Source organism: Rhodamnia argentea, chromosome 1 (genome assembly GCF_020921035.1).
Source record: "Rhodamnia argentea isolate NSW1041297 chromosome 1, ASM2092103v1, whole genome shotgun sequence".
Lineage (NCBI taxonomy): Eukaryota > Viridiplantae > Streptophyta > Magnoliopsida > Myrtales > Myrtaceae > Rhodamnia > Rhodamnia argentea.
Window position 1 is genome coordinate 363129 of NC_063150.1, and position 21344 is coordinate 384472.

General features: G+C 41.7%; 2 protein-coding genes and 2 pseudogenes across 4 annotated transcripts; all 4 read left to right on the forward strand.

Annotated features, from left to right (window-relative positions):
• Positions 1–1886: 1886 nt before the first annotated feature.
• On the forward strand, positions 1887–3103 carry LOC115745305 (endochitinase EP3-like). Of its 2 annotated transcripts, XM_048283632.1 has the most exons (3): positions 1907–1993; positions 2135–2354; positions 2555–3103. In XM_048283632.1, exons 1-3 carry the CDS (start codon positions 1925–1927, stop codon positions 2962–2964), a joined length of 699 nt encoding a protein of 232 aa, XP_048139589.1. In that variant the 5' UTR covers positions 1907–1924; the 3' UTR covers positions 2965–3103. The 2 variants fall into 2 exon arrangements, with proteins under 2 accessions (XP_030536645.1, XP_048139589.1); XM_030680785.2 differs by having other exon boundaries at positions 1887–2354.
• Positions 3104–3943: 840 nt separating this feature from the next.
• On the forward strand, positions 3944–5582 carry LOC125313577 (annotated as a pseudogene).
• An 11109-nt stretch (positions 5583–16691) lies between these two features.
• LOC115745306 (endochitinase EP3-like) lies at positions 16692–17938 on the forward strand. Of its 2 annotated transcripts, XM_030680787.2 has the most exons (3): positions 16692–16828; positions 16970–17189; positions 17390–17938. In XM_030680787.2, the coding sequence occupies exons 1-3, from the start codon at positions 16760–16762 to the stop codon at positions 17797–17799; spliced, it is 699 nt and encodes a 232-aa protein (XP_030536647.1). In that variant the 5' UTR covers positions 16692–16759; the 3' UTR covers positions 17800–17938. The 2 variants fall into 2 exon arrangements, with proteins under 2 accessions (XP_030536647.1, XP_030536646.1); XM_030680786.2 differs by having other exon boundaries at positions 16745–17189.
• An 840-nt stretch (positions 17939–18778) lies between these two features.
• On the forward strand, positions 18779–20424 carry LOC125313578 (annotated as a pseudogene).
• The last annotated feature ends 920 nt before the right edge of the window (positions 20425–21344 follow it).

A 21344-nucleotide genomic window follows, 5' to 3' on the forward strand; every position in this document is an offset into this window, starting at 1 on the left:
TAATTGACAAAAGTCATCACATCGAACGGAATTGGTGGAATAATTGGGCAATCCCATTTTTTTATTTATTTCTCCGTACCGTGTCCCAAAACTTTGGGATGGTTCTTAGAACGATCAAGAGGCTTTCATCTTTGGTTTATCAAGGGAGTGGCTCGGCCATACTGCCTCTAGTCTTCGACCTCGAAAAGCTTGAGAAGTTGGTTTTTCGTCCAGCACATACCGGTGCTGTCGTTATCGTGGAATCGGGTCGAGATGGTTGGGTGAAAGGCGCTTAATTTTAGGTCGCGTTAAGCATGTGAGATAAGAGCCCGATCAAATTCAGAAACTCTGAAACGAGGTTCATCAGCTTCGAGAGGCATGAAGAACCTCGAGATCGCGCAGTATCCGACTCGTGCTCGGACATAGCAAATCATTACATATCTATTCTGGACATGTACAAAATTATCTTTTCTACTGAGCCGATGATTCACCACTGCGTCGGTTGATCGAAGTTCGATTCTCCTATCTATCCAAGATAGGCCTTTTTTTGGAGGGATCGAAATTCTGGATAGAATTAACTTAGCACATATACGTATAGTTTCTCGAACTAAATCGATCGCCAATAAACGTTACGCGCATAAATGAAAGCTCATCAAACCGTCTCGCTTGACAAAAAAAAGAAAAAAAAAATTGACTTGGCAGAAGAGCCCCACTCAGCATTCCAACTTCTTCGCCCTTGTTTGGTTCAGCATTTGGTCAAGAGATTTTGAGAAAATACAAATACCTTTGAGCTAAAGGCCTTTTTCAAAACGCAAGTAGTGTTTGGTAAAGTGTATTTTAAAAACACATTTGTAAAGCAACTTTGGCATAAATGTTATTTGGTGAAAAATAAACTTTGTCAAATATTTTTAATTTTCGAAAAAAAGCTGCGGTCGGCAGTGTCGGCCAATGGGGTGTAGCAATCGGCGGGCGAGTGACGGGGGGCGGCGGGCGGGCGGGCGGGTGGCAGCGGCGAGAGGGCAGCCGGCGGGTGGCGGCAAGTGAAGGTGACAAAGTAAAAATAAGTAAAAAAAAATTAGTTGCATTTCACAAAAGTCTTTTAGCCCAAAGTACCTCTAGAGGTACTTTGGGCTAAAGGGCTTTGGAGAGCATTTGAGATGCAATTGCATCTCCCCAAAGTGAGTTAAAAAAGTAGCCAAACACTATTTACATTTGGCCAAGGAACTTTAGAGCCTCAATGCTCATTTTCAATGCTGAACCAAATAGGGCTTTCGTCATTCTTCGCATCGCATCATTGACTAACTCTGTGAAAATGATGGTATTACCCATTCCCTTTCCTTTTGGGCAGTGCTAAATCTAATAGGATTGGTTTACAAAATTAATTTATTAAATGATGTGACAAATTATAAATGAGTCATATTCTACAATTCAATAAATAAATTAATTTTGTAACCTAATTTAAGGCTCCGTTTATTTCACGAAAAATGAATGATTTGGTAAATATTTTTCTAAAAATCATAGTTGATTTTGCTTAAAATGATTAGCGGATAAAAATATTTTTATTGTAGATAATAATTTATGTCTCATTATTTCGTGATCAATGGAATATATTTTTTGTTCATTCATTTAATGAGTAATATAGGCTATTCTTTTTAGAAAAATATTTTTCAGATTATTTATTCTTTGTGAAAAGAATGGAGGATTAATAAGTTAAAAATTTCTTTTTCATTTTCTGACAAGTCTCGCGAAGTCTCTTCGCAGGGTCGAAGTGGACGCTTCCTAACGCGCACGACACGTCCTCCTTCGAGTCAAGATTTTGAATTTTTCCAATCCTAACTCAAAAACCTAGCAGCCTCAAATCAACTGTGTGCCTCATCTCTCAACTTTACCCTTATAAATACCTCTCGTTGCATATTCACATCCCTCACACCCATATTTATCCAGAATGGCCAAATCAATAGCAAGAGCCCTTCTAAACGTTCTCATCGTGTCCGGCCTCATTGCCGGATTCTTGCCGGCACACATCTTCGGTCAAAATTGTGGCTGTGCTGCCGACCTGTGTTGCAGCCAGTATGGGTATTGTGGGACCGGAGACCAGTACTGCGGGGCCGGTTGTCAATCCGGGCCGTGTTCCTCGTCGTCCACGCCCACCACCCCGAGTAGCGGGGCCTCAGTGGCGGATGTGGTGACGGATAGCTTCTTTAATTCGATAATTGGCCAGGCCGCCGCGAGTTGCGCTGGGAAGAGCTTCTACACTCGGCAAGCTTTCCTTGATGCTGACGGTGGTTACCCTGAATTCGGCACAGTCGGATCCGCCGATGACTCTAAGCGCGAGATTGCTGCTTTCTTCGCTCATGTCACGCACGAGACTGGACGTAAGAACCTCAACAACATGTTTAAAGTCCTTTAGTCTATACTTGCCATGTTTGTTCTTTGCCATGAATTTTATTCACTAGGACTTCTAAAAGACACGCAGTTTTATTTGGATGGTGAGCACACATTAAGATTCGATCATTCATGAACTATTGAAACCAAAATATAAGCATCAAGTAACAATTAATCTTCTTGGGCGCAGACTTTTGCTACATTGAAGAGATAGATGGTGCCTCGAAAGATTACTGCGACGAAACGAACACCCAGTATCCATGCAACCCCAACAAAAAATACTACGGCCGTGGACCCCTCCAAATATCCTGGAACTACAACTATGGACCAGCGGGACAAAGCATCGGGTTCGACGGCCTCGGCTCTCCCGAAACCGTGGCCAACGACGTGGTCGTGTCTTTTAAGACTGCCTTCTGGTTTTGGATGAACAACGTCCACTCCATTATTACTTCCGGTCAAGGCTTCGGCGCGACGATTCGAGCCATCAATGGAGGAGAGTGCGGCGGCGGAAACACCGGCGCGGTTCAAGCTCGGGTTCAGTATTACACTGATTATTGCAAGCAACTTGGTGTCTCTCCCGGAGATAACCTGACCTGTTAGAGAGCATAGAAAACCAGCTTCCTTATGGCATTATAGCCAACCTCGGTTAGCACCATGACCATACTCGATTTGCAATAATGTACGACACTCAATAATGGATCCCAAAAATAAAAAGTAATATCAGCATCTTGTTAAGTAAGAGTCTGAGCCATTTTGTCACCCTCAATAGACAACTCGATCCGCCAAAAAGACTTTGTCGAGTTATTATTTGATACACCAAGTCATTATTGCTTTACCATATTCAAGTGGCGTCGCAAACACCCGCAATCTTCTCTTTGAAATTGGTTCGACATAGTTAGTTAAACACCACACCGAGAGAGCTTTTTGGCGACACGAAAACGATGATTCGTTGAACATAGCTTCTTGACTTTTGGATCAAGATAAATTTTTTTTTTAATTGTCTGAGGATTGAATGCAATCTCCATGCCAATCAACGGTTCAATCACGCAATTTGAAAAGAATGAGTCAACAAGGTGCTGATGAATATCCACCGACCCAGAACCAGCACAACCTCCAGTTCAACTTGGGGAAAGTGACCCGTCGATTCACGACAGGACTTCATTTGAATAAGAGTTCAAAGTCAAGCCTTCCCTAACACGCAAGCTAACGATTGAAATCAGACATGGTTCTTCTTCCAGTCAATATAAATACGAAGTAGAGCCAGGTCACATTCACACGTCCCAAACTTCATCTCTTCACTCCTTGCCCCATTGATCACGGACAATCTGCCAATTTTAATCTAGTCCTGAAATGCTAGCCGTCATCATCATCGTTGCCGTAGCCGTTTTGGTCGCCGGGCCACCAAATGTCGTGGCCCAAAACAGCACATCGTCCTCACTAGAGGTGATATCGAGAGGGACAGCGTCTTTAGGAGAGTAATTGGTCTAAGTATCCTCGGGTCGCGCTGGGGTGAGCTTAGAGCCGGCAAAATGGTCTCCAAACTCATTTTATGACTCAGATTTAATGGGCCCAATTCAGCATGGGTAGCTCACTTTTTTTTTTTTAATAAAAAAGGCTAAATCGGGTTGAAAAAAAAAATATCAAAGCCCAAAAAACAGGTCAAAAGGGGGTTATTAAGGGCATATTTGATTACTGTTTTATTCCTCTATTTTTCTGTTCTTTTATTGCCCGAAACAAAAGAAGAACAGAAATCTGTGTGTACGTGGGTTAATTCTTCTATTTCCCGGAGTAGATCAGTGGCCGGTGAATAGATTTGCAACATAAACAAGAAATAAAAAAAAATTACTTTTCAGTTCCCCAAAAACAAAAAAGAGAAACATGAGCATGTAAGGGAAACAAGCTCAGTGTAACCCAGCCTGACCCACATATATCTAATGCTGGTCGGGTTGGCCCGAACCTATTTCAGGCCAAGTTTAGGCTTTAGTTTTCTCTTTTCATTTTATTTTGTAGAAGGCCATTTATATTTTTGGCTTCCATAGTATACTTGTCAACAAAATAATGTTAAGAGAAAATCGAAATAACTGATTTGATTTCTTTCTAATGTCTACGATAAGATTTTTCTTTGAGTATCCTCATTTACATTTTACATAAGTGCACCAAAAAATTCAAATGCAACGTGAAAGAATTGACAACACTGGAAGAACATTTAAATTTGTATTTGAATGCTTTATATCTACATGTATGAATTATGCTAACACTTGAGTTTTTTTTAACGTTTAAATTCGTATACTAACATTACGTTGGATTTTTGGTGGTCATCTTAGAATATCTTGATTAGTTATGTCCTTACTGAAGTCCAGTTTTATCCAAGCATGAATTGTTAAATGAATAAAATTGGGAATATAAATTTTTACGGTCGTACCAAATACATTTTTGTCCTTTACAATTACCAAACGCTGCACAGAAACTCACAGAAAAAATAGAAATAGAAAAAATTATTTCTGAAGAGAAATTATTCCCGAGGATGGAAATGTTGCTAAACACACCCTAAGTAAAACAGATTTTAACCTGTTGTAACCAAAAAGCCCAAATAACTTGCTTCCAGAGCCCATACTTCCCTTATTTTCACACGTGATTGAGACTTGAGAATCACGCCACAAGCTGTCCAACGTCCCCGTCCTCCCCCGGTGCCTCCTCAACTCCACCGTCCTCCTCCATCACAAGCCCCGCCCGAGGTTCTCCCCTCTCCTCGACCGTGTCCCTCGCTCCATCTGCCTCTTACTCCTCCTCTGCCTCCTCTTCCCTCACCCTATCCCAGCTCCGAGCCCCCGATCTCCTTCGAAGGGCCAAGCCCGAGGGGCTCGTGTTGATCTCCCTCAATGCACCGTGGAAGCATGCGCGGAGATGGTGAGCGCAAGTACGGAGTACCTGCCACGGTTTGCAGTTAGAGCTTGCTTGGACTTCGATTACGACAAGAGCAACGATGGAGGGAGCATTAAGTGAGCCATATGGAGGGTGCGTGAGCACGATGGAGGCGGTGGCTAGGGTTTTGATGGTGAGGGAGACGAATGGGGCAGAGGGCTGAAGGGAGGCTGATTGGGGCTTTGGAGGAGATGGTGATGTTGCTGTTGAGCTTCTTGAAGCCCGATAAACCTCCGAATAAGCTGTTGAAGAAAGGGAAGCAGAGTCTGCCTAGAGGTGTCAATGCACGTCTTTGACCTACTTTTTAACTCATTGTTATTCACTTAGGTTATATATGTGTTCAACAAATTTAAAAAATGGGCTAAATTGTCTGAACCATTTTGTTGCGACCCATATTTAAGGTGGTTTGGTCCAGCATTCTCAATAGGCTTTGAGGTTTTAAAGCCTCTTGGACAAATGCAAATGACGTTTAGCAAATTTTTGGAGAGTTTCGGGAGATGCAATTATATCTCCAAAGCTTTCCAAAAGCCTTTAGCTCAATGGAAGGTTGAAGATGCCTTAGCATTTTCGGAATGCTAGAGTTGGGTTTAATAAAAACTTGCTAATCGTTATATGGATAGCTCATTTCTAGCTCTGCGTTGAGAAACAATTATAGCCCAAACATAGGTCATGAATAGGTCACTTTGGCAATCCCTATTTAAATTATAAGTCAATCAGTTTGACGAAAAATAATATGACAATCGAGGTCTTCTGCTCCTACAGATTGAATTAACAAGTTGTTATGCATCTTCCACTTATTAACTATTTTAATGATAAATTGAATTTGGCGACAAAAGATATAGGATTAAATTGACTTGGATCAATAAAGTATGATTTCACAGCGTATGTTATCGCAACACATGCACACTTTTCTAGTTCTTTATAAGTATTTCAATCTATAAGTTTTTTTTTTTTACTTTGTTTACTAGCATTTTATTATTATGAAAATTTAAATTTTTGATGATATGAAATTTTTATCTAAGCAACATATACATGTGAAGATTTTAAAGTGTATTCATTAAATGGGTGCGAGATTTCACAAGTTGGATTAAATGTTGATGTGCTTTTGCAATATGAATTAGGTCTGGTATGGGCCGAATATGGATCGGGTATAGGTCACTAAAATTGTATTGCAAATAAATAATTGTAACCTTGCACAGGCCAATAAATAATCATGTTTTTTGCATAAATGATTTCAAGGACAATGAAAATTGAAGATGGCAAGTGATGGAGTTTGAAGGGAGCAGAGTTGCAATATTGAAACTCACGATGAATTGTGGAGAACCGCAAATGACGTGCGGGGATTTGCTGGTGACTGAAGTTTTCAAGTCGAGATCAACTACAAAACCCACGTAAATCTGTCTTTCAAATGAGAGACAAATTGAAAAAATCTCTAACTTAGTAACTCCATTTATTTCATAGAAGACAAATTTCAGAAAAAAGTTTTTCGGATTTTCAGGCATTTGGTTCACAGAAAATAAACTAATCAATGAAAACATTTTCGGTCAATGGAAAAAACAACTTGAAAATTAAAGAAGAGGAAATCATTTTCCACCTCTTTCTTCCTTACACTCCTCCATATTCTTTTTCTTTTTAGTTATTTTTTATTTTTCTTTTCTTTTCTTTTTCCGTTTTCCTTCTTCCTTGGCTGATTGCCATCCACGGCGGCAATCAATGACGGGTAGAGAAAGAAAGAAAAATTACCCAAAAAGTCATAAGTTTATTATAATCATGTCAATTATGTCCTAAATATTTTTTAGCCAATTGAGTTCAAAATATTTAGTATTTATGCCAATTCAGTCATCTTGACCGAACGGGATTGACATGAACACATTTTTAATATTATTTTGATATTCCTTATTTTTATTTTTTTCATTTTATTTTTCTTTTCTTTCCTTTTTTTTTTTTTTGTGACCCATTGCGGCCGGCATCGCGGAGCTTGCCAACCCGCAATCGCACGCATCTTGCCCAGTGGTCGGCATGCTCCGGTGACGTTGGCCGCAGCTCGTCGGCCACAGTGGGTTACAAAAACAGAAAAGAAGGAAGAAAATGAAAAAAAAAAAGGAAAAAAATGAAAAGAAAAATATCCATGTCAGCATCAGTGATGCCACCTCAATGCCGGCTAGCCAAGAGGAATGAATTGGCACAAAAAAATTTATGACCCAATTGGCCAAAAGAAAGTTTATTTCGACCAAATAAAAAAAAAAGGTTTATGATTGAATTAGCACAATTTCAATAGGTTTAGGACATTTTTGGTTATTATCCTACAAGAAGGAAAAAAAGAAAAACAAAAAAGTTAACAATTTCAACTTTTTGTTAATTGTTAACAGAATCACGTTCCTCCACAAAATCAAATCAGCAACAATCAAGCTTCATTGAATCAGATATCAATCAACAACAATCAAGCTCCATTAAATGAGATACCAAATTTTCCTCTTCTACTTCAATAATCAAATCAGATATTTAGTTTCCATTTGTGATTCCTTAATTGTAGGTATTGTTCACCTTGTAAAATTATAATTATATATATATATATATATGAGGTTCTATCAATGGAAAAATAGACAACAGAAAAAGATTGTATTCATTCCTCTTTCTTCTTCTTCGTCTTACGAATACTTCTTTCCCTCGTCATCATAACTTCTAATAATTCTAACATGGTATCGGAGCAGTCTAGCGAAAGCTCTTGATCCAACACAAACCCAATTCCTCCCCCCTCAACATCCAACCTTCATTTTGGATCCCCACCTACCATAGGGGAGAAGCTCACTGGACAAAATTACTCAATCAGCAAAGCTCAAATTTCTCCATACCTACAAGCAGCCAACCTCCTCTCCGTTCTTGATGGTTGAGAACCGGCTCCTCCGCAATACTTCCCACAAGAATCCGACAACACCACACTAGTTCTTAATCCGGAATACAAGGCATAGCGAATCCGTAACTCGATTACGATGGGGTGGACCCTCAATTCATCCACCTCCCTTGTCATCGCACAATTGACGAACCACACTAGCGTTGCAGCAATTTGGAAATACCTCTCCGAGTCCTATACAACACAGTCAATAGCACAGGCATCGGCTTTGAGGCTTCAATTTCAATCCATCACCAAAGGAAGCCGCACAATCACAGAGTTCCTTCAAGAGCTAACAACCATCACAGATCAATTGGCTACTATTGGAGAACCTCTCTCGGCTAACGAAAACCACACACACATCTTCGTGGTCTTCGCCCAAAATTTTTCGGATTAGACATGGCAATCTACGTCGTATCTCAATCATGGGCACTCTCACGCAACACACTTCACGGATTGCTATTTCAACACGAAGGAATACCAGAGTTGAGCAAAATGGCCTCCAACGCACCTCCACCTCCCCTGTCGTTGCACAATTGACGAGCCACACCGATACAGCGGCAATCTGGAAATACCTCTCCAAGTCATATGCAGCACAATCAACGATACGGGCATCAGCTTTGAGGCTTCAATTTTAATCTATCACTAAAGGAAGCCGCACAATCACAGAGTTCCTTCAAGAGGCAGCAACCATCGCAGATCAATTGGCCACTATTGGAGAACCTCTCTCAACCAACGAATGTCGCGACCCTCCTCGATCGGAACAGAGGAAGAGGGCTAATGGGTCGCCCTTCCGGCCCGGTCGCGCGTGGACCTTCGGACGCGGGCCTCTCCCAAGGCCCATTACCCAAATCGCGGCGGAGGGTAATAATCGAGTCGACCTTTCGGTGTGGTCTAGTGACATGTGCAACGTGTACATGCCAAGGAGTCGCCACCAATCGTTTCGTGGAAGGTACGATTGGAAACCCTATCGAATAGTCGGGAGTTTCTATTCGATTCTGCGAGAACCGGAGAAATGGGATCGGGGACTTAGTTACGCCAACTATCAGAGTTGACGCCCTTTCGGTACCTAAGTTGATTGAATTTTCTAACTTCGAGATTTCATGCGGAAGAGTAGGGTACGGATCCTAATCTAGGAGTTCATGCGGATGGGAGTGACTATCCTAGCAATCACAATCAATTAAAGTAAATGCACAAATCAAGGAATCCATAACGTGCGGATAAATCGCATCAAATCAGCGTGTCATTCCTAGTATAGCCCTATTGGCTTAGAGAAGGGACATTCAAAGCAATAGGAGGGGATCGGGAGTGATTTGGAAGTGATTCGCCCATAAGGGGTAAAATCGTAATTTTGAGAAAATTTGGGGACGATTTGCCAAAAAAGGGCAAAACCGTCATTTCGAAAGAGATTCGGAGTGAGAAATGTTAAAAATAGGATTGGCCACCTAAACTGACCCATTTCCTAATTTTCGACATTTTTTGGAAGCCCGGAGGAATTTTTGGAGACAAATTACCCCTAAAGGGTAAAATTGTCATTTTTTGAAAGATCGGGAGGAGAAATCTCAAAAATAGGATTGGCCAGTTGATTGTGGCCATTCCTCAATTTTTGAGAATTTTTGGGATTTTTTGGGAATTTTCTACAATTTTTCCTAATTTTTTTTGGATTTTTAAATGATTTTTCGAAATTTTTTTTTTTTTTTTTTTCGGACCGGGTCAACCCGGTCAACGGACCGAGTCAACCCGGCCCACGGACCGGTCAGCCCGGTCCGAACCCACGCCCGGACCGGCTTCCCCAAAAACGGCGCCGTTCGAATAGTTGGCGCCCAAAATTTCGAAAATTCCCGCTTGAAAGAAAATCGACGCTCGTGATTTCGCCACGTGGCGCGGCGTCGACAGCCGGATCATGCGACCGGAACCAATGGCTCAGATTAAAGAGTGACTCGATCTCCACCGTACATTCTAAACACCAAGATCAACGGTCCAGATCGAATGGTAAGATTAAATCTCAACCGTTCGATCTAATCATTTTTTATTTTCTGAAAATGATTTTTTTTTTTTTTTTTTATAATTCGAAAATTCGAAAATTTGATCCAACGATCGGAGTGGTGACGCGTGGCCAAACCTGGGCCACGCGATCACAAAATATTTTTTTTTTTTCGAAAAATGGAATATACTTGAAAAATGATTTTTATTTTTCAAAAATCCGAGATCTAGACACGTGGCGTATGGAGAGCCGTCGGATCATTTTTTTATTTGTAACAGACTTGCCGACGTGGCTGCCACGTGGCCGCCACGTCGGCGACACCTGGACGTTGACCGGGTCAACGTATTCGCCGGAGAAGACGATCGGCACCGGCGAACCTCGCCGGCGCCTCGCCGGAAGTTGATTCCGACGCCCAAACAACCCCAAAACGTCGCGGTTTTTTCCTCTTTCGATCTCACCACTAGCCTACATTGACATATTTCAAGTTTAACGCGAATGACTAAACCGAACTAACCTAAACCGGCCTCCAATGTCCGGCCGAACCCGCAACTTCCGGCGAGTGAATATACATCATCTACCGGCCACTCAAACTCACATTTAAGCATATATTGACATCAACAAATAGTTTCGGAAGCTTACCCGATCCTCTTAAGAGGTTTGAGCTCCTCATTTAACAGCCTCCAACTCAGAGCTCCGGCGAGGTGAGTACACGGGTTCGGACGAACATTTTTTGTCCAAATCAATGCATCGAAAAGAAGAACGAAGTTCGGGAAGCGTTTCGGATGCGACGGGAAGTGTGTGAAATACGATTAAGCGAGTTTGCGGGTTTATAATCTGGATCGGTATTTGTTGGTTCTCGGATGCATTCTATCGAACATGTGTTCTACGACTATTGAAGCTGAATGTGATCCTATCCGAGACCAAATCACCCGAAACCAAGCCTATAGCTGTGTTCCTCTAACTCAGATTATTCAAAATATCACGTCAATCCAGCTCAACGCAGGCGAAATCGATTGAAATCGTAAGTGTACGGTGTTCGCCGGAATACTAGCAGAGGGAATAGAGCTCACCTTTTACGTTGAAGGTGATTTGAGATGCGACGGCGATGAGCTCCCGATTCAAGATGCAACGATCACGAGCTCTCTCTTGATCTTCCACTCGTTCCTCCTTCCGTAACTCCTGTTCTCCTCTCTCAAGTTTTCTTCGCCTCTTCCTTCTGAAAATGCCCCTCCCCCCTTTTTTTGTTTGCGAGCACCACCGTTTCCGTTAATCCCTCACTTGCTCCCCCCTAGCGCCCTGTCTTCTAGATCCTTCTCGAAGCCTCTTCGTTGACGATCGCCGCTCGAAAAACGGACTCCCGCCCTCTAACTTGCGCCGGTGGACATTTGGGGGAGATGATGAACAGTCTCGGGTCTCCGGGTCGGATCCGCCCGACCCGGCGGACCCGGTTCTTGCAAAGAAAGGCCAAATTGAGCTAGCAATTAACATTTTTTTATAAAATTGATGTTAAAAATCGCTTTCCCATCATGGATTACCTCTGAAAATGAGATTTTCGTGAAAAATACCCCACGAATTGAACGAAAACCCCAAATATTGAGTAGGATCCGAAATTGATTTTTGCAAAATTGGAGTCCTTAATGAAAGAATTATCCTCAATTGAGCCTACCATTAGATTCAAGAGGTCAAAAACTATAGGATAGGCGTCTTGGGGTTCGATGGGTACCTCTTAGTGAGATTTAATTTTGAATTTGGCCTTCTAGGGACTAAAATGAAAGAATTTTATGTGCAATTAAGTCCCTAATGCCAAAATTGAGCAAATTAAGGTGCAATTGGATCAGAATGTGAAATGGAATACTAGAAAATCATGTCACAACCTTAATAATGAAGAAAGAAAAAATAAAATGACCCCAAATGGTATTTTTATGTCTAATTGGTGGGGTGCATTTGTGAAGGAACACACAAATCCGAAATGGAATTTTCAAACTCTAAGAGGTCAAAATGAAAAGGAAATTAAAAGAAAAATACTGACTATTTTTCTGTATTTTTGTGACCTCGAATGGTATTTTTCTGGATTTTTTGGGTATTTTCCTATTTTCTGAAAAATATCAAAAAATGCAAAAAATATGAAAAATTATTTTTTGTTCAAAAATGGTTCCTTGAGCTTGGCCAAGGCTACCAAAGTTGATTTTACAATTTTCTACTTTTTTGTGAATTTTTTATGAATTTTCAAAAAAATAAATCGAAAAAAAGATGATTAGAAATCGGGTGTCAACAACGAATACCACACATACATCTTTTGTGCTCTTCGCCCAGAATTTTCCGGATTAGACACGACAATCTCTATCGTATCTCAATCGGGGGCACTCTCATGCGACGCACTTCACGGATTGTAGTTTCAACATGAATGAAGACTAGAGTTGAGCAAAATGACCTCCAACGCACCTCCACCTATTGCTTTTGTGTCTCACCGGATACGATTTACACCTCAACATCCTAAAAGAAGGTCTCAAAATTTTAATCCATCAAATGCAGGAGCATCCAACACCAGTCCACTCTTGCCTACACCAACATGGTCTCTCAATTATCGGTTGTTTGGTGGAGGTGGCAAGCGACGCAACACTGGGCCATTCTATCAAATATGCTGCCGCTAAGGTCATCGAGCCAACAATTGTAGGGAGCACTTTAATCCCCGGTTTGTGACACCGCTACCACCTTAGACAAATTATTCAACCCCAACCGGAACGGCTCAACCAGTAGCCTATTATGCCCCTCCTAATAATCCACCTTCTTCCATGGATATCCAATCCTGGTATCCCGATTCCGGGGCCACCCACCACATCACGAACAGCGTTTTCAGCCTTTCTCAAGTCACTCCATATACGGGGAACCAACAATTGACTGTAGGTGATGGAGTTTCTCTTCCCATCACTCACACAGGTACATTCATGCCTTCATCGGGTCCTCAATTCCGTCTTTTCAATGCTTTGGTTGTTCTTAATATCACAAAAAATCTGTTGTCGGTTTCTAAATTTTCTCGTGATAACAATTGTATTTTCTTATTTTACCCTACCTCATTTGTTGCTCTATGTGCTCATACTGGTCGGGTATTCCTCCGAGGTCATCTTGAGAATGGTCTTTATCGGATCTCCACCTCCGACGTGTCTCCTTCTACCTTTCTTAGTTCCTTCGGTTTGTGGCATCAACGCTTGGATCATGCGTCATCAAATTGAGTAGCACGTCTTCTCCAGTCCACTCAAACTAAATTTTATAAGTCGTCTCCCTCACATTGTACGGCATGTGCACTTAGTAAGAGTAACACCAACCCCATCCCCCTTCCCCGTCTAGAGCTAAATTTCCTCTTAAACTGGTTCACTTTGATGTTTGGGGCCCGCCCCGAGTCACTTTTGTTTCGGGATATAAATATTATGTTTGTTTTGTCGATGATCATTCCAGATTTACTTGGTATTATCCATTTACCACTCGTGACCAATTTGCAAACATTTTCAAAGCTTTCCACAAATTTGCAAAAACTCAATTGTAGTGTCAAATTCAAACAATTCGGTGTGATGGTGCACTAGAATTTCGCCACTCTCTTGAAGTGCGTAACTATCTCCTCCAATACGATATACATCAGCGAGTATCTTGTCCCTATGCCTCATTTCGGAATGGCACAGCATAATGCAAACACCACCACATTATCGAGACAGGCCTCGCGCTTATGTGTCACACATAAGTTCCTTACCGGTTTTGGGAGTATGCCTTTGAAACGGCAAGACATCCGATCAACAAGACTCCGACTCCTCTCCCCAACAATCTCACTCCTCCGCAGACACTATTCAAAACACCACCAAATATTTCCCACCTCAAAGTTTTTGGGTGTACAATTTTTCCATATTTACGTCCCTATGCTACTTACAAGCTTGCCCTCGGATCTCAACGCTGCATCTTTCTTGGCTATCTTCCGGGGTACAAAGGCTATCGATGTTACCGTCCACGAACCAAGAAAGTCTTCATTGTGGCTGATGCGATTTTCGATGAGCACACCTTTCCATTTGGAGATCCACCTTCTCCACCACCATGCTCTGCTCCTCCATCTACAAATGTCGTATCGCCTCTACCTCCGATGGACAATTCCGAACTGCCCTCCACATATGTAGTAGTAGACCCCGACCCCGAGTCCACATTGTCTCTCTCACCAACTCCATCTGCAACTCCCTCCACAGCTCCGGACGCCGACACTTCCAACTCTTCTACTTCGACCACTTCCACCTCGGTTCTAGCGCATCCCATGGTCACTCAATTGAGAGATGGCACAATTCATCGGTGAACACTCACAAAAAATCAAACTTTTGCTTTGATTGTAGGCACATATACTCTCATTGAGCCTACTTGCTTCAGTAGGCATCCCGGGATCCAAATTGGAGAGCAGCTATGGCAGTAGAATATGACGCCTTAATCAAAAATGGAACTTGGGAACTTGTACCGCCACCTTCTCATGTCCGCCCCATCGGCTGCAAATGGATTTTCAAAGTCAACCTCGGGTCTAATGGCTCCCTTGAAAGATACAAGGCTCAACTGGTCGCTAAAGGCTATCACCAACAACCGAGAATTGACTATATGGAGACATTCAGCCCAGTAGCAAAACCGGTCACCATCCGCACAGTCCTTACTCGTAGCTTACTCCAAGTGTGGCCCATTCGTCAACTAGATGTCTTTAATGCTTTCCTTCATGGCCACCTATCTGAAGAAGTTTACATGACGCAGCCACAAGGATTTGTTGATCCCCAACGTCCGACTCATGTCCGCCGTTTTCGACACTCTCTCTATGGTTTGAAACAGGCGCCGCGCGCGTAGTACCAGCGGCTCAATTCATATCTCCTCAAAATAGAGTTCTGTTTATCTACTGCAGACTCCTCTCTTTTCATTATGCATAATTCTCATTACAGTATTTTTCTACTTGTATACGTGGACGACATCACCCTAACGGGGTCACCTCAAGCTCCTTTGCAAGCGTCACTCAACTTACTCCAAGGTGAATTTGCCATCAAGGACCTCGAACCACTTCACTATTTTCTAGGAATGGAAGTACAGCATACATCCACCGGCCTTCTACTCAATCAAGCCGGGTTCACTCAAGAGATCCCGCAACGGTCCAAGATGACCGAAGCTAGAGTTGCACCTACTCCTTGCACCACCGATGAACCGTTATCTGCTCGATCCGGTGATCTTATGTCCGATCCTGTGCTTTATCGTAGCATTGTTGGAGCTCTTCAGTACCTCACGCTAACACGCATTGATATAGCTTACTCTGTGAACACCGCCTATCAGTTCCTTCATGCTCCCACTACCATGCATTGTCAAGCTATCAAGCGAATCCTACGCTATCTTGCCAACACACCACAGCACGGACTGCACCTTACCTAGACGTCATTCACAGCTCTCCATGCATTCTTCGACGCTAGTTGGGCCAGTGATCGAGACGACCAACATTCTGTTGGTGGCTTCTGCATCTTTCTTAGTTCCAACCTTATTTTTTGGAGTTCTCGCAAACAACGAATAGTTGCCTATTCTACTCGAGATCGCGCAGTATTCGACTCATGCACGGATATAGCAAATCAGTACATATCTATTTTGGATATGTACAAAATTATCTTTTCTATTGAGCCAATGATCCACCACTGCGTCAGTTGATCGAAATTCGATTCTCCTATCTATTTAGGATAGACCTTTTTTTTTTTAATTGAAATTCTTGATAGAATTAATTCAGTACACATAGGTATAGTTTCTCGAACTAAATCGACAGCAGATAAACGTTACGCGCATGAATGAAAGCTAGTTAAACTGTCTCACTTGACAAAAAAAAAAAAAGAATAAAAAAATAAAGTTGACTTGGCAGAAGAGCCCCGCTGAGCATTCCAACTTCTTCGTAATTATTGGCATCGCATCATTGGCCGACTCTATGAAAATGATGGTATTACCCGTTCTCTTTCCTTTTGGGCAGTGCTAAATCTATTAGGATTGGTTTACAAAATTAATTTATTAAATGATGTGACAGATTATAAATGAGTCATATTCTACAATTCAATAAATAAATTAATTTTATAAGCTAATTTAAAGTTCCGTTTATTTCACGAAAATGAATGATTTGATAAATATTATCCTAAAAATCATGGCTGATTTTGCTTAAAATGATTAACGGATAAATTTTTTTTATTGTAGATAATAATTTATTTCTCATTATTTCATGAGTGATGGAATATTTTTTTTTTTTGTTCATTCATTTTATGAGTAATATAGGCGATTCTTTTTTTAAAAAAAAATTTCAGATTATTTATTTTTTGGGAAACGATTGGAGGATTAATTAGTTAAAAGTTTCTTTTTCATTTTCTGATAAGTCTCGCGAAGTCTCTTTGCAGGGTCGAAGTGGACGCTTCCTAACGCGCACACGACCCGTTCTCCTTCGAGTCAAGATCTTGAATTTTGCCAATCTAACTCAAAAACCTAGCAGCCTCAAATCAACTGTGCCTCCTCTCTCACCTTTACCCTTATAAATACCTCTCGTTGCATATTCACATCCCTCACACCCATATTTATCCAGAATGGCCAAATCAATAGCAAGAGCTCTTCTAAACGTTCTCGTCGTGTCCGGCCTCATTGCCGGATTCTTGCCGGCACACGTCTTTGGTCAAAATTGTGGTTGTGCCACCGACCTGTGTTGTAGCCAGTATGGGTATTGCGGGACCGGAGAGCAATACTGCGGGGCCGGTTGTCAATCCGGCCCGTGTTCCTCGTCGTCCACGCCCACCACCCCGAGCAGCGGGGCCTCAGTGGCGGATGTGGTGACGGATAGCTTCTTTAATTCGATAATTGGCCAGGCCGCCGCAAGTTGCGTGGGGAAGAGCTTCTACACTCGGCAAGCTTTCCTTGATGCTGACGGCGGTTACCCTGAATTCGGCACAGTCGGATCCGCCGATGACTCTAAGCGCGAGATTGCTGCTTTCTTCGCTCATGTCACGCACGAGACTGGACGTAAGAACCTCCACAACATGTTTAAAGTCCTTTAGTCTATTCTTGCCATGTTTGTTCTTTGCCATGAATTTTATTCACTAGGACTTCTAGAAGACACGCAGTTTTATTTGGATGGTGAGCACACATTAAGATTCGATCATTCATGAACTATCGAAACGAAAATATAAGCAACAAGTAACAATTAATCTTCTTGGGCGCAGACTTTTGCTACATTGAAGAGATAGATGGTGCCTCGAAAGATTACTGCAACGAAACGTACACCCAGTATCCATGCAACCCCAACAAAAAATACTACGGCCGCGGACCCCTCCAAATATCCTGGAACTACAACTATGGACCAGCGGGACAAAGCATCGGGTTCGATGGCCTCGGCTCTCCCGAAACCGTGGCCAACGACGTGGTCGTGTCTTTTAAGACTGCCTTCTGGTTCTGGATGAACAACGTCCACTCTATTATTACTTCCGGTCAAGGCTTTGGAGCGACGATTCGAGCCATCAATGGAGGAGAGTGCGGCGGCGGAAACACCGGCGCGGTTCAAGCTCGGGTTCAGTATTACACTGATTATTGCAAGCAACTTGGTGTCTCTCCCGGAGATAACCTGACCTGTTAGAGAGCATAGAAAACCAGCTTCCTTATGGCATTATAGCCAACCTCGGTTAGCACCATGACCATACTCGATTTGCAATAATGTACGACACTCAATAATGGATCCCAAAAATAAAAAGTAATATCAGCATCTTGTTAAGTAAGAGTCTGAGCCATTTTGTCACCCTCAATAGACAACTCGATCCGCCAAAAAGACTTTGTCGAGTTATTATTTGATACAACAAGTCATTATTGCTTTACCATATTCAAGTGGCGTCGCAAACACCCGCAATCTTCTCTTTGAAATTGGTTCGACATAGTTAGTTAAACACCACACCGAGAGAACTTTTTGGCGACACGAAAACGATGATTCGTTGAACATAGCTTCTTGACTTTTGGATCAAGATAAATTTTTTTTTTAATTGTCTGAGGATTGAATGCAATCTCCATGCCAATCAACGGTTCAATCACGCAATTTGAAAAGAATGAGTCAACAAGGTGCTGATGAATATCCACCGACCCAGTACCAGCACAACCTCCAGTTCAACTTGGGGAAAGTGACCCGTCGATTCACGACAGGACTTCATTTGAATAATAGTTCAAAGTCAAGCCTTCCCTAACACGCAAGCTAACGATTGAAATCAGATATGGTTCTTCTTCCACTCAATGTAAATACGAAGTAGAGCCAAGTCACATTCACACGTCCCAAACTTCATCTCTTCACTCCTTGCCCCATTGATCACGGACAATCTGCCAATTTTAATCTAGTCCTGAAATGCTAGCCGTCATCATCATCGTTGCCGTAGCCGTTTTGGTCGCCGGGCCACCAAATGTCGTGGCCCAAAACAGCACATCGTCCTCACTAGAGGTGATATCGAGAGGGACAGCGTCTTTAGGAGAGTAATTGGTCTAAGTATCCTCGGGTCGCGCTGGGGTGAGCTTAGAGCCGGCAAAATGGTCTCCAAACTCATTTTATGACTCAGATTTAATGGGCCCAATTCAGCATGGGTAGCTCACTTTTTTTTTTTTTAATAAAAAAGGCTAAATCGGGTTGAAAAAAAAAATATCAAAGCCCAAAAAACAGGTCAAACGGGGGTTATTAAGGGCATATTTGATTACTGTTTTATTCCTCTATTTTTCTATTCTTTTATTGCCCGAAACAAAAGAAGAACATAAATCTGTGTGTACGTGGGTTAATTCTTCTATTTCCCGGAGTAGATCAGTGGCCAATGAATAGATTTGCAACATAAACAAGAAATAAAAAAAAACTACTTTTCAATTCCCCAAAAACAAAAAAGAGAAACATGAGCATGTAAGGGAAACAAACTCAGTGTAACCCGGCCTGACCCACATATATCTAATGCTGGTCGGGTCGGCCCGAACCTATTTCAGGCCAAGTTTAGGCTTTAGTTTTCTCTTTTCATTTTATTTTGTAGAAGGCCATTTATATTTTTGGCTTCCATAGTATACTTGTCAACAAAATAATGTTAAGAGAAAATCAAAATAACTGATTTGATTTCTTTCTAATGTCTACGATAAGATTTTTCTTTGAGTATCCTCATTTACATTTTACATAAGTGCACCAAAAAATTCAAATGCAACGTGAAAGAATTGACAACACTGGAAGAACATTTAAATTCGTATTTGAATGCTTTATATCTACATGTATGAATTATGCTAACACTTGAGTTTTTTTAACGTTTAAATTCGCATACTAACATTACGTTGGATTTTTGGTGGTCATCTTAGAATATCTTGATTAGTTATGTCCTTACAGAAGTCCAGTTTTATCCAAGCATGAAATGTCAAATGAATAAAATTGGGAATATAAATTTTTACGGTCATACCAAATACATTTTTGCTCTTTGCAATTACCAAACGCGTGTTTCTACTAAGAAGCTTGTACAGAAAATAGAAGTAGAAAAAATTATTTCTGAATAGAAACTATTCCCGGAGAATGAAAATGTTACCAAACACGTCCTAAGTAAAACAGATTTTAACCGGTTGTAACCAAAAGCCCGAATAACTTGCTTCCAGAGCCCATACTTCCCTTATTTTCACACGTGACTGAGACTTGAGAATCACGCCACAAGCTGTCCAACGCCCCCGTCCTCCCCTAGTGCCTCCTCAACTCCACCGTCCTCCTCCACCACAAGCCCCACCCGGGGTTCTCCCCTCTCCTCGACCGTGTCCCTCGCTCCATCTGCCTCTTACTCCTCCTCTGCCTCCTCTTCCCTCACCCTATCGCAGCTCCGAGCCCCCGATCTACTTCAAAGGGCCAAGCCCGAGGGGCTCGTGTTGATCTCCCTCAATGCCGCATGGAAGCATGCGCGGAGATGGTGAGCGCAAGTAAGGAGTACCTGCCACGGTTTGCAGTTAGTGTTTGCTTGGACTTCGATTACAACGAGAGCAACGATGGTGGGAGCATTGAGTGAGCCATATGGAGGGTGCGTGAGCCCGATGGAGGCGGTGGCTAGGGTTTTGATGGTGAGGGAGACGAATGGGGCATAGGGTTGAAGGGAGGCTGATTGGGGTTTTGGAGGAGATGGTGATGTTGCAGGCGAGCTTCTAGAAGCCCGACAAGCCTCCGAATAAGTTGTTGGAGAAAGGGAAGCAGAGTCTGCCTAGAGGTGTCGATGCACGTCTTTGACCTACTTTTTAACTCATTGTTATTCACTTTGGTTATATATGTGTTCAACAAATTTAAAAAATGGGCTAGATTGTCTGAACCATTTTGTTGCGACCCATATTTAAGGTGGTTTGGTCCAGACGTTTAGCAAAATTTTTGGAGAGTTTTGGGAGATGCAATTATATCTCCAAAGCTTTCCAAAGGCCTTTAGCTGAATGGAAGGTTCGAGATGCCTTAGCATTTTCGGAATGCTAGAGTTGGTTTTAATAAAACCTTGCTATTCGTTACATGGATAACTCATTTCTAGCATTGTGTTGAGAAACAATTAGAGCCCAAAAAATAGGTCATGAATAGGTCACTTTGGCAATCCCTATTTAAATTATAAGTCAATCAGTTTGACGAAAAATAATATGACAATCGAGGTCTTCTGCTCCTACAGATTGAATTAACAAGTTGTTATACATCTTCCACTTATTAACTATTTTAATGATAAATTGAATTTGGCGACAAAAGATATAGGATTAAATTGACTTGGATCAATAAAGTATGAATTCACAGCATATGCTGTCGCAACACATGCACACTTTTCTAGTTCTTTATAAGCATTTCAATTTATAAGTTTTTTTTTTAACTTTGTTTATTAGCATTTTACAATTATGAAAATTTAAATTTTTGATGATATGGAATTTTTATCTAAGCAACATATACATGTGAAGAGTTTAAAGTGTGTTCATTAAATGGGTATGAGATTTCACAAGTTGGATTAAATGTTGATGTGCTTTTACAATATGAATTAGGTCTGGTATGGGCCAAATATGGATCGGGTATAGGTCACTATTTTTTTTTTTTTATGACCGAGGTTCCACGCGGTCGGCGAGCTTCGCTCAACACGGTGATGGAGCACGACTAGTCCTTGGGAGGGGCTAGCGTAGGAGCCCACT

Coding starts and splice junctions, on each gene's coding strand:
- LOC115745305 (XM_030680785.2), top strand. CDS start 1,925: ATGGCCAAATCAATAGCAAGAGCCCTTCTAAACGTTCTCATCGTGTCC. Junction 2,355..2,554: donor TGTCACGCACGAGACTGGAC/GTAAGAACCTCA, acceptor TCTTGGGCGCAG/ACTTTTGCTACATTGAAGAG.
- LOC115745306 (XM_030680786.2), top strand. CDS start 16,760: ATGGCCAAATCAATAGCAAGAGCTCTTCTAAACGTTCTCGTCGTGTCC. Junction 17,190..17,389: donor TGTCACGCACGAGACTGGAC/GTAAGAACCTCC, acceptor TCTTGGGCGCAG/ACTTTTGCTACATTGAAGAG.